The sequence below is a fragment of the Mustela erminea genome, chromosome 3 (genome assembly GCF_009829155.1).
Source record: "Mustela erminea isolate mMusErm1 chromosome 3, mMusErm1.Pri, whole genome shotgun sequence".
Classification (NCBI taxonomy): domain Eukaryota; kingdom Metazoa; phylum Chordata; class Mammalia; order Carnivora; family Mustelidae; genus Mustela; species Mustela erminea.
In genome coordinates, this window is record NC_045616.1 from 39,337,817 (window position 1) to 39,351,837 (window position 14,021).

Consider the following 14,021-nt stretch of genomic DNA (forward strand, 5'->3'; position numbering starts at 1 on the left):
TCCCTCACCTTTACTCCTCTTCCCCGGGATCATTCTGTCCCAGCCATAGAGACTTCCTTGAGTTACTAGAACCTGCCAGGCAAGACACTGTATCAGTTCCTTTGCTTGGGCTGCTTCCACTACCTAGACCACTCTTCCCCCACATGCCCACATGGTTCACTCTCACCCCTTCAAATTTTTGCTCACATGAGACCTTCTCAGTCCTCAGTGAGGACTTCTCAGACCATTCAGCTTAAAACCACAACCTGAGTCTTGTCCATTCCAGCCAAGATATAACCCATCCTTTTTCCGTGTTTTATTTTTATGCACAGTACTTGCCACCTTCTAATATGCTATATAGTTTACTGCTTTATTTGTTCTGTCTTCTCTCACAAGGATGCAGTCAGGAAGGCACGACTTCTGTTGCTCTATCCACAACACTAGAACAGTGCCTGTCCTGTAGACCAGGCACTCCATGAGTATTTGTTGAATGCAAGATTCAAGGAAGTCACATCAGGCTTCTTTGTGCAAAACTCTGCCTTCATATGGGAAAATAGAACAAAAAAACAGGGAAATTCTTCAGAAATATAAATGTTTGTATTAAAAATATTTAAATCTCTAAATATTTGTATGGATTTGACTCTCCTAGAGCTATAAATTTTTTTATACTTTATTCAGTACTATTATTAATTATACTATGGATACCTCAGGCCGGGATTTTGTAATCTTTGCAAGGTGTAGATTGCTTTGAGGAACTAGGACATCTTTGTACTGTTTTATCAAAAAATTATAAATTTGATATAAGCATAAACTTATGCCTAAATTTTCAGAAGTGTCCTCCAACTCCTCAGATCCTGTCCATGTCACTCAGATTAAGAATCCCTGGCATGAGGGGGCGCCTGGGTGGCTTTGCGGGTTAAACCTCTGCCTTCGGCTCAGATCATGATCCCAGGATCTCCTGGGATGGAGCCCCGCATTCAGCTCTCTGCTCAGCAGGGAGCCTGCTTCCTCTTCTCTCTCTGCCTGCTTCTCTGCCTACTTGTGATCTCTGTCTGTCAAATAAATAAGTAAAATCTTTAAAAAAAGGATCCCTGGCATGAAAATGCTGAGTATAATACAGACAGTCCCTGATTTACAAAGATTCTATTTAAATTTTTCAACTTAAGGGTGGCACCAAAATGATACATATTCAGAAGAAAGTATACTTCAAATTTTGAATTTGGTCTTTTCCCAACCAGTGACATGTGGCGCCGTATTCTCTTATGATGCTGGGCAGTGGTAGTCCCAGTTCCCAGTCAGCCACACCATCACAAGGAGAAGCAACCCAGACGCTTACAATCCTTCTGAAACCATACAGCTATTCTATTTTTTACTTTCGGTACAGTATTCAATGAACTATGTGAGATAGTCAACACTTTATTATAAAATAGGCTTTGTGGGAGATGATTTTGCCCAGCTTTAGGCTAATGTGAGTGTTCTGAGCACAGCTAAAGTAAACTACGCTAAGCTGTGATGTTCATGAGGTTAGGCGCATTAAATGCACTTTTGACTTACGATATTTTCAATTTACAATGAGTATTTCAGGACACAACCCTATCATAATTTGAAGAAGATCTGTATTATGTAGTCCCTTCTATCCATCTGTGTGTGTGCTTGCAAATTAACTAGATTAGAGGTCACAATCTGGACTGCTTACAGGAGCCAGGAAGATAATGTAAATGAGTAAAGCAGGCTGCATGTGAGAAATAATGGAGTGTTGGTGATTGAGAGGGAACTGTGTCCCCAGGGAATGAGAATACAGTTCTATTACTGCCAGATCTTCTAATTTTTCAAGAGAGCTGGAGATCTGGAATATATATATATATATATATATATATATATATATATGCATGCACGTGCACGCACACACACACACACGTGTGTGTGTGTGTGGGTATGTACATGCACCTCTATACTATAAAACTTTCAAGACAAAGTACAGACTAAACAGCCTTTGACCTCTGAACTCGATAAAAAAGAGGGGGTAGAGATGGGCAGGTTTTAGGAGGTCAAAAAGCCAGGGATACAAAGGAAAGGATACCAACCAGTCTGAGAGTCTTAACACTAAATCCTGGGTTATTCCCCTGCTAAGTCAGGTCTCCGTATTCCTGGGTAAAGAACTTTCTCAGGGCCTTATTTCTCCAGCTGTAAATAGACTGAAATATAACTTTAAGATCTCTGCTAAAAAAACAGAAATTTTATATCCTAAAATATGTTAATGAAGAAACCAAAACTAGGCTACTCTGTGAGAATGACAAGGAAAGAATGAGAAAGATTAAACGCTATTTTACATGGCATAAAATATTTATCATTAAGAAGCCCTTTATACGTAATGGGACACAAAACTTGCGTGCATATGTAACATACTTTATTTTGCTACGTTCCAAGGGAGGAGTGATTCTGAAAGCCAACACCAAGGCCAAGGGTGGTTCCAAGATCTGTATCAAGTTGTAGGAATCAAAAGATGAATAAAGAAAATATTCCTTCTCCTGTAGCAGAATACAGCTGTTAGGATAATTTCCAACAAGTTAGCTTTTGATGAAATTGTGAGCTTTTCACACTGGTGCCCATTTCAACATTTCTCCGTAGATGAGCAAGTGCAGGGTCCAGGGTGCAGGATCCGGGGTCCAGCTTCGGTGCCCATCCTTCCTCCCGCAGGGCTTCTCCCAGCTGAGCATCTTCCTTTCCTCGGTCTCCAGCTCACTTTGCAGACCTCCCTTTGGCTTTCAAAGTGATAGCTTGCTTTCTTTTTCTTTTTTTTTCCCCCATAAAATGATACTTCTCTATTTTTATATTCATGTTTGATAAAACATTAGTATGTCTTTTAATGGATTAACATATTACTCCTACAAAGTGACCGTGTGTATTTTAATAGAGTCCTTCGAAATACTTGACTGTCTTCATTCTGGCCCCAAACCAGGTAAGCATCTTGCCTGATTCCTAGAAATGCTCAGTAAATATCCACTGGATAGTCATGCAAGGAGGAAAAGTTCATATGGGAATGAAGGTTACTGAGATACAGATTCAATTCACCAAGTAAAAACTTTCTATCAGTTGGAAATATGAAAGGATTGTGCTGATCCAGGTTGGAAACGGGTAATACATTTGAGTATGAGAAGTGTACAAGCTTACACTGAATGACTACTTAGTAGAAATCTTGTGAAAGTGTTTTAAGCATTTAGGGTAATTAGACCAAATTACCTTATATATTTTTGCAAACCTGAGATTCTATAAATACCAAGCAGGACGATGGGAGTGACACTTTGTCCTCATGGGCATTACAGTGGTTCTCAGAGAATACTTCAAAACATACTGTAGGGCACACAATTTCTTTCATTTATATACATAAGAAAAGGCTAGAAAAACTTTCCCCACCATATCACAGGGCCATATTTCTATCACACACAATTTCTTAGGCTCATAGAACTTCTCTTTTTTGGGATTGCCTGCCTTTGCCTCTGGTCTTGATCCTAAGGTCCTAGGATCAAGTCCCACATCAGGCTTCTTGCTCACTGGTAAGCCAGCTTCTCCTGCCTGCTTGGTTCTCTCCCTCCTTTTGCCCATTCTCTCTCTCTCTCTCTCTTTCAGACAAATAAATAAAATTGTCCAAAAAAAAAAAAAGAACTTGTTTTTTTCTCCAACAATTTCAGGAAAGAATTGCTTTTATTTATTTATTTTTAAAGATTTTATTTATTTGACAGAGAACACGAGTAGAGAGGCAGGCAGAGAGAGAGGAGGAAGCAAGCTCCCTGCTGAGCAGAGAGCCCAATGTGGGGCTCGATCCCAGGACCCTGAGATCATGACCTGAGCCAAAAGCAGAGGCTTTAATCCATTGAACCACCCAGGCACCCAGGAAAGAATTGCTTTTAAAGGTAAAATAGTTGACATTGCAAAATTTTTCTTCTTATCTCATGGATGTCTTCAGAGTCAACCTGGACTCCTAATCTCAACAAATGGAACTAGAGCGAGCATTGGAGAAAATGGCCAGAGAATTTTTAAAAGTTCTACCAATGTATGAAATCCCAGAGGCCAAATAAATAAATAAATAAATAAAGGTAATCTCCTCAGGTCATGATCAATCTCGGGGTTGTGAGATCAAGCCCCTGGTCTCTCTTTCCCTTTCCCTCCTCCACGCTCCCCACCACGAGCACATGTGCTCTCTATTCCTCTTAAAAAAATAATAATAATAATAAGTAAAGGATATATGTATAGAAAGTGAAGAGTAGGGGTGCCTGGGTGGCTCAGTGGGTTAAGCCTTTGCTTTCAGCTCAGGTCATGATCCCAGAGTCCTGGGATCCAGCCCCACATCGGGCTCTCAGCTCAGCAGGGAGCCTGCTTCCTCCTCTCTCTCTGCTGGCCTCTGTGCCTACTTGTGATTTCTGTCTGTCAAATAAATAAATAAAATCTTAAAAATAAAAAAAAGAAAGAAAGTGAAGAGTAAATATAGAATGAATGAATGAATGTCATATTTCTGATCTCCTCTTAGTTCCTAAGGAAGAGTTAAGGGTCAACAGCTGAGTTACAGAAAATGAAGAGGAAAAAAAAAAAAAAATGAGAGGAGTTAGATAATGACTCTGCCCATCTTCCAGGTCTTTGTCCCTGAGAAGTGAAATTTCAATTGTTATGGAAATGAATCCTAATAATTATGAATAAAATAAAGAGATAATTTATTCATGGATATATCCCATTTATTATTTAAATAGTTCTAAGAGTAAACTTTGATACCCATAAATTAGATTTTAATTTACAAGGCCAAATTTTAAAACTCCTTTGCTCCTTAGAATAGAATAAAAATAAAGGTTAAGATCTGTTCTCTGTTTAAATTGCTGTTGCTTGCCTTTCATACAGTGTCAAAAAGTAAAAGCAAGTAAAATCTTAACCAACTCCAGCCTATCAAATTACCTAATAAGTATAATGTGCTTTGCTATTTTGTTTTCCTTTTATTTTGCCTTGCTAGTTGTTGTCTTAAAATCTGATTTTATTGCAATTAGTTTATTTGTAATTTTCTTTCTTCTAATTATTCCTCAGTCCCATGGCTTATAATAACAGTAGGCAGCAGTTTGGAAGTATATCAAGTATTTCAAGTTGTTACTTACTCAAATACAAAGTTATCAAAGCCTCATTCATTTGGGGTTTTTTCCCTTTTCCTTATTTTGAGTCAACACATGCAACAAGAAAAATAGCATGAAATTTACATTATTGTGATTAATAGAAGTTAAACCATAATGGACTTGAGTGGAATAGTAAATTTACTCTCATAGATTGTAATTTAACTAATTCAGGTAATATCTTGTTTTCTTTTTGAGAATTCAGGGGGCATAATTAACAATTTATGTGCACGTTGCTCCTCCAGAATAACTATTATAATATCAGGCATACTTCTGGTACCTAAGCATTATCAATTGAATTGACTCCAAATGAGATAATGCGTGGTGATCTCCCACCTTCAATCCAAATGGATTTTTTTTCATGTTTCACAAGTCTAAAAATTGAATTGTGAAAGAGTTGAGTTATTCTAGTCCTAGTCTATAGTGATTCTGTTTCAAAGCCTGGAATATTTGAATTTCTATCTTGAAATGTTGTCTCCCTTTCATACTTTAATCTAGATTGGAATTTGGAAATAAATAGCCTCCGCAAATTATCCCAGGAATGGGCTCCAAGAGGAACAAGGGTCAGCGATGGTTCCCAAGAAGAAGCAATAGACCAGTGGGCCAGGAGGAGGCAGCAGTTCAAAGATGGCAAAAGATGCAGTTCAGCAGGGGGGAGTTCATTTACCAGCAACATCACTGAAGGATCCAGTGAGTAGACAATCACTTTCTTTTCCAAAACCAGAGCAAAGCAACAGGTCAAGCTCACCAGCAACAGGTCCCTTCCCTCGTATCTCCAGAATATAAACCCAACTGCTTGAACGTGGCAATGTGGTGATTATATGCCTTTATATACAAGATATTTTTGGAATGATCAACTCCTCCTTGTCCACTAAAGAACCCCAACTTGGTAAATTATCTCCTTCAAAACACAACTGTCTACTAAGGCTCCTTTTCTCTTCAGAAACTGAAACAACGAACTATAGGATTCTTTACAGAATTAAATTTGTCCCCTACTTCAAAGAATTTGAGTTGGCTTACAAAAATATGTATAATAGAAAAAGCTAAGATTGGTATGTTTGATTAAAAGAGACAATTTTCTTCTTGATTTATCATTTCTAAAGTGAGGAATTGTCTTTAAATGGATATATATTTTAATGAAATGGTATTTCTCTTGGTATTGAAAGAGTATAATTAAATCAGCATTATACCTCATCGCACAGTCACTTGCAACTGAGAATGAAAGGAAATCCAACTGAAGGGAAAATAACGTGTTAAAGAAAATAGAGGGGAGTATTAGTACATTCAGTACATACTACCACTAGTCTGGCTGCAAGATTCTAGAAGCGAGTTGTTAGAGGATACTTATCCAAGTAGTAGACATTCATCATTTCTGTGTTATTTACAGAACATACCAGTTTGTCATGAAAAACAGTGATATGGAAACCTGAGAGAAAGAGAGAAATGGAGGGAGGGAAGGAGGAAGGGAAGAAGGAAGGAAGAAAGAGACAAGAGAGGAAAGGAGGAAGAAAGAAAAGAAAAAATGAAAGAGTTGATGCAATATTGTGATTTATAAGAAATATAAAATATATTTTTTGAATTCGGTAATTCAAATTCATCCTCATATAAAGTGGATCTTGGTCCACTGGTTGCTGCCTCACAGCTCCTAAAACCTTTATTAGAATTCTCCGAGGATCACCACTTCCTCATATCAGGGAGATCATATGATCGTTGTCTTTCTCCGATTGACTTATTTCGCAAAGCATGATACCCTCTAGTTCCATCCATGTCTTCGCAAATGGCTAGAATTCATTTCTTTTGATGGCTGAATAGTATTCCATTGTGTATATATACCACCTCTTCTTTATCCATTCATCTGTTGATGGACATCTAGGTTCTTTCCATAGTTTGGCTATTGTAGATATTGCTGCTATAAACATTTGGGTGCACGTGCCCCTTTGGATCACTACCTTTGTATCTTTAGAGTAAATACCCAGTAGTGCAATTGCTGGGTCATAGGGTAGTTCTATGTTCAACATTTTGAGGAAACTCCATGCTGTTTTCCAGAGTGGTTGCACCAGCTTGCATTCCCACCAAGAGTGTAGGAGGGTTCCCCTTTCTCTGCATCCTCGCCAGCATCTGTCATTTCCTGACTTGTTTATTTTAGCCATTCTGACTGGTGTGAGGTGATATCTCATTGTGGTTTTCATTTGTATTTCCCTGATGCTGAGTGATATGGAGCACTTTTTCATGTGTCTGTTGGCCATCTGGATGTCTTCTTTGCAGAAATGTCTGTTCATGTCCTCTGCCCATTTCTTGATTGGATTATTTGTTCTTTGGGTGTTGAGTTTGCTAAGTTCTTTACAGATTTTGGGTAGGAGAAGAATAAATGAAACAAGATGGGATTGGGAAGGAGACAAACCATAAGTGACTCTTAATCTCACAAAACAAACTGAGGGTTGCTGGGGGGAGGGGGGTTGGGAGAAGGGGGGTGGGGTTATGGACATTGGGGAGGGTATGTGCTTTGGTGAGTGCTGTGAAGTGTGTAAACCTGGCGATTCACAGACCTGTATCCCTGGGGATAAAAATATATGTTTATAAAAAATAAAAAATTAAAAAAAAAAAAAAGAATTCCCCGAGGAGAGCAATTAAGGTAACTTCGGAAGGCCCTAGGTAACCTAGTTGGGGCTGATGACCACAGAAAGCTAACCACAGAGCTTAGAGGGTTGGAATTTTCAGCGAGGTGTCCAGAGAATTGCTTGTTGGTGTGTGCTGTGCACGCCCGGGCACACACATGTTACAGTCGGGTCCAGGATCCCAAGAGCTGTGTTGCAAAGAATGAGGTCTTTATGACAGAGACAGTAGTGACTATTCTAGACTATTCCTACAGACAAGCAGGTAGAATGACACAAGTGCAGTTCCTGAAGGCAGCAGGAAAATTCATCCATAGTGAGTTACAGAGCTGGCACAGATTAGGAATGGAATGTAGCTATAAACATGTGGGCAAAATCATAGTGATACTGAAATAATAAAACACTGTACTGTATTATCCCAGCACAGTGTTCTTGCATTCATGTAAACAGTGAAGAAGACAATTTAAGTGGTCCATTTTGTCTTATCCTGATCGTGTTTCATTCTTATCCCTTGATCAATGTCTAATTCCTCCAGTTGCATCTTCCTATTTGGCAACACGGACTCTGGATCTGTAATCTTAAATTTTTAGTTTCACATATACTACTCTGTAGGGTTGTTTTATTATCCCTCTTCTGTTCATGGACTCTTGAAACACCTCCCTGGAGAATACCTTTGTTATATTAGACTTCCAATAAAATACTCCCACTGCTTCACATTTTGTTGTAATGTTCCTTTTCTTCCACTTCTAGTCCCCCTTCCCCTCATCAGTTTCTATACTGATATATTGCAGAATTTTGTTCAAATTGTTAAGAAATATTTTAATAATCGATACTTAATAATATTTAGTTTTCCATATCATTGCTTGATGCACCAATTACTTCCAAGAGAATTTCTTTTTTCATCTTAATATAATCATCTAATAATTTTTTGAGAGAGATTATTTGGGAGATAAATTGAGTCCTGATATATCTGAAGATATATTTGTCATTTAATTCTTAATGGCAATTTGGCATAGTTCAGGACAGAATTCCAGGTTCTGGAACAAGCTGTCTTCCTGAGGCTGCTGGTGCTGATGAGAATCTAAATCCAATCTCCTTCTCAAAACTTTTGCAATTAATCCAGCTTTTGTTATTATTAGCTCTTAGAGTTTTTGCTTTAACCTTGGTATTCTAAAAATTTTCTAGCATGTATTTCACTGTGTGTATTTCAAATATGTTTTCATGTTTGTCATCCCACAGGCCATTACATTCTGATGACTCATAACATTCTTCCACTCTCATAAATTCTCAGAGACAATTTCTTCAGATACTAATTTCCTTTCTCTTCTCATAGTTTCCTGCTTCAGGTTGCAATAAATGACACTCCTGCACAAGATATCCCATATCCCATCTGGATGTCCTCTGTTCTCAGTCCTTGACTTTTTCACACACTCATTGTTCATGGCTAAAGACAGGTACAATCACTGCTGTTTCCTGACCCACAGTGTAGTTCAAAGTGAGTGATGTACGAACGTCAAACTACCTGCTGTTTCTCCTGTGGTTGCCCAACTGATTACCCCACTGTTTGCACCCTGGGGCATCTTTAGCTCCCTCACTCTTGGTGGTGTTCCTGTCATTCTGCATCAAAACTTTCTTACAGAGAAGTCAGAGAAAGACAAGTACTGTATAACTTATATGTGGAATCAAAAAAGCCAAACTCATAAAAACAGAGAGTAAAATGGTAATTACCAAGGGTTGGGGAGTAGGGGAAAAGACAGATGTTGTTTGAAGGTACTAACTTGCAATGAGTAGTAACTATGTCTTAAAGATAAAATGTACAGACAACAGCATTGTATTATCATCAAACTTGCTAAAAGACTAGAGCTTCATTATTCAAAACCACTGAAAAGAATAATTATGAAATGTAGCACAGGTGCTAATTATTGCTACAATGGCAATCATATTATGCTGTATAAATGTACCAAGTTAACACGTGGTACACCTTCAATTTACATAATATTCTATGTCAAATAGATTTCAACAGGAAACAATTTTTCTTACATGTATTCTCTGCTATGATTTCACTTCACGGCTTATAGGCTGATCCTGGACTTCAGGTATTTCTCAGTTACTTGTGTACTGATTCCCTTCTTGCTTTCAAACACATCTATAGGTCTTAAAACACATGCTGTGCTACACACACACACACACACACACACACACACACCCTTCCCTTCCATCTTTTTGCTGATTTCCTCTGAACTTTGAAATGCTGTTTTATTATGCAGAAAAAATTCAGCTGCAACTCTTGCTTCTACATATGTGTAATTCGATTCATCACACTTTCAATAAAATACCTGCAAGAATTAGGACCTAACTGCATGTATGTTTTCTAGCATTCTCATCAAACTGGGAGACTGGGTTTTTGCTACTGCTCTAGCCTGAACCCACATCTACAAATAGCCTCCATTTGCCCACCTCTCTTCCTTTTCTACTCTTCTCTACCTTGTACTCAGCCCTAGGTGTCTCTCCTCTATGGACTATATCAAGGGGCTAATTTGCCCCCTGGTTTTTTGTGGACTTTGGCCAGAAGGAAAGATCAGCAGGAACCTTGAAGGAATGAGGAGACTGAGGTCCTGCTGTTGTTGAAAACCTTTCTAAGATGCCGCTCTACCTTAAAGGCCTCCAACTGCCCTGTATTCACCTGAGGAAGCCCTTTTATAACCCCACTTCCCTTTTATAATCCGCGTGTTGATTGAGTTCTGTTTTCTCCTTTTGGACCCTTGAAATTCTTGTCTTTTATACCATAGAAAATTCAACTGCCGCTCAGACCTCTAAACCCATGTAACCAAAATTACCAAGGTCCTCGACAATCCACTAACACTAACGTAATCCAAATCTACCCATCTTAAGAGCTAAGAAGCAAGAGTCAGAAGAAAGAACAATCTGGCCATAAACAAGAAAACCAGAAACAAAATGTTACATGCAGTAATAAAAATCTATTACTTATAGCAGTAGTTTCCACTATTACCTGGAACAATTTATGATTGATCTAAAAAAAAAATTAGATTGAATGGAAGCTTTGCTTGATTAACCACAGATGATGTCTATGTGTCATAGCAAAAGGGATCGTTTTCTCTGGTCTTCTGTTTCTTCTCCTGTAGAAGGACCCCTTTGTTCTAGTTCATTGTGTCTTTGAGCTTCCTGTATCCTTTCAGTCCAAGCCTGTTTCATCCAGTATTTGATGGACAAATCTAGACAAATCTAGACATTTGTCCTCTAGACATAGTTGCTGCTAGACATTCACATCTGGTGTGCGTTTCTTGAGAGAAAGACACTGCCGTGGGTGTGCTGGAACCTGCTCTGGGTGGTTCACAGTAGCTCCCCGAGCACACTTTGTCCTAACACTGCAATGCAGTGAGGTCAGGTTGGTAGCTAGAAATTGGTCAGGCTGGAAGTATTTGTGCAGTGGAGACTGGCAAACATTACAAATCAGGGTGGTTGTTTTCTCGTTTTTCCTTTTGAAGAGCCACTTAATCATTTACCAGGGCCCTCACGAAACAACACAGGAGTCAGCTGTGTCACTTACACACATTCACATTCAGGCCAAAAGAGCACAGTCATTTTAATTTAAAACAATGACTGTTTTCTTTGAGGCGAATTCTGTTCGGAAGGAAAACTTGAACAATCGGTATGACCTAAGACACGAGGGAATTGAACTGTCTGCCATTTTATTTCTCAGTTTAATCCAAGCCACAGACACTCATGTTGTGTTTCTTCAGAAGCGTTTCAAGAGAGGCTGCAGTTCACTCTGAGGTGCTGGAGCTACCATTGTTTAATGTGTGGCTTAAATTCTATCTCATTTATAGAGTCAGGATATGCTACTAATCCATGACTTAAAACCTGACAGCTTTATCGAGCATCATTACAGCTGGTGTTTCTCAGTCTGTTAATCTCACTCATCTCTGACTTCCTACATAATAACTGGAAAAGACATTAGGAATGACATATTTATGTATGTGGACACAGTTGATCAATGCATCTAGGCTGTGGGGAATGCTGACTAAGGCACACCAGGTAAATAACTTGAAGGCTGTAAACTAAAGTCAGAAAGGGCTTGCAAAATGGAGCTCTGATTTTTATCATCTCAAACGGCTCCTGTATCACAAACAGATGTGGCAAGAATTTGGGTCTAATTGTGTGAGGATACTTGATAGCATTTCCTTTATTTCGTTCAGCTACAAAAATTATTGCATAAATGTATTTTCAAAACCTTAGTTTCCATGGAAATAAGAAAGGAGGGGATAGAGAGAGAGAGAGAGAGAGAGAGAGGCAAGCAGGCCAAGGAACTCTGCTTTCTAAAAATAAGAGTTTGGGGCGCCTGGGTGGCTCAGTGGGTAAAAGCCACTGCCTTCGGCTCAGGTCATGATCTTGGGGTCCTGGGATCGAGCCCCACATCGAGCCCCACATCAGGCTCTCTGCTCAGCAGGGAGCCTGCTTCCCTTCCTCTCTCTCTACCTGCCTCTCTGCCTACTTGTGATCTTTGTCTGTCAAATAAATAAATAAAATCTTTTTTTAAAAAAGAGCAAAATACTATAAAAAATAAATAAAAATTAGAGTTCACAATTACATTGTGCTTATTATGTCAGCCTTTACAAAACATTTGCTTATGAATTATGCTAACACCATCATAAATTAAGAACTATATTTTCATCTTCACTTTACCAAATGAGCAGTCTGAGTCATGGGGAGGATAAGTGACGTGTCCAGTCCCTCGGGTATAAATTAGCGGCGGAGCTGGTTTTCAAGCCCACATAGCCTATGCTCTTGAACCCAGTCTACCACCTCTGGTCGGACCATTCAGATCTGAACCCGATTCATCTCTGGGAAACTCCAAACTGGGTCTCCCTTCTTGTGATACCACATTATTATGTGCAAATAATACAGAGGAATGTAAGAGATATGAGGATGTCTAAAGCCATCTGGAACTGAGTTGAGCATTTTATTTTTTGATTCTCAAGTGAAAAAAAGAAAAGAAGTGTTCTAGTTTTTCAAGAACAAAGAAGCTCAAATCCAATTTCAGTAATACCAGGCAATGTTAAGGGCTCATTCTGTTTTAAAGTTTCATTTATTAAAAGGCTCATCGCCACAAGGCAAATTTTGGAGACAAATTTTTAGTGACAAAGGTACATTCGGATTTGTTTTTTACTTGGCTTAAAGTTCCACAGGGGCAGTTGTTGAGAAATCTGGAAGTTCAAAGCTGCAGCAGGTGTGTGGCTTGCTGCTTCATTGGATTTTATCACAAATTTTATGTTTCAGTTTATGTAAGGGTATGTTGATTAGCTCTGTCTTGGTAACTGAATGAACAGAAAACCGCTCATCCACATAATCAAATCTGTTTGTAAATAAGTGAGCTGTTTTAACAGTCTCTTGCATGCTGATAAAAACAAAGATCACTATAATTTAGAGACCGACCTACTGCTTGGGGGAAAAAATAATAATAAAGATAAATCCATGGGCCCAGGAATCTGTACCTTATATTCATAAATATTAAAATGTAACTGAATACTTAAGGCCAACAATATAAGATATAAATCAAATAAGGAAAGGTGCTTTCATACTTTAAAATCCTTCAGGGCTTCTGCAACTGTAGTAAGTACAATGTAGAAAGCAACTTTGAATTAGGCCTAAACCTCAGAAAGATGGGTCAACAAATTGTTATAATTTCTTTAGTTTACTTTTCCTACCATCTAAACTCAAATGTCACACTCCGTTATTTTTCTGCACTAACAGTGTACTTATTCAACCAACATGGTCTATCTTCTCAGTATCTACTTCCTCACCCTCAGTCTACTTGTCTATGTCATGTTTACTTAGCAATCCACAACCCCATCTTTCTGCAGAGATTTTGCCCACTCCTCAAGTTCTTCTTCCTTTAATCCTCTCCTTCCCTGCATCCAGAATTGTTCTCTCTGTCCTCTGAACTCTCTTACTGCCTCATGACTCCCCTATCTTATTGTTTCACCCCCATTGTGCTTAACTTGCACCTTCCTTATGACAGAAGAACAATTCTCTTGGGTTAATTCAATTCAATAAAGGAGAGAACAATGAATGAATGCACCTGAAACCACTTAAACTGTGGATTAGTTATCAGATGATTCATGAAATCTCATTTGCTGTACAAAATAAGAACTACAAGAATAAGCATTGAAGATATTGGGGTTCAACTGACATAACATGGTATGTCAATTATACTTCAATAATAAATTTTTGTGAAGATATTGGAGTTTGTTCTTGACCGTCT

General features: G+C 38.5%; 1 protein-coding gene across 1 annotated transcript in view; it reads left to right on the forward strand.

Annotated features, from left to right (window-relative positions):
* Positions 1 to 14,021, forward strand: part of LOC116586074 — a 107,508-nt gene that overhangs the window by 6,062 nt on the left and 87,425 nt on the right. Inside the window, exon 3 of the mRNA XM_032335605.1 lies at positions 5,625 to 5,816. Within this exon, the coding sequence (XP_032191496.1) occupies positions 5,625 to 5,816 (192 nt within the window). The remainder of the gene's footprint in view (positions 1 to 5,624; positions 5,817 to 14,021) is intronic.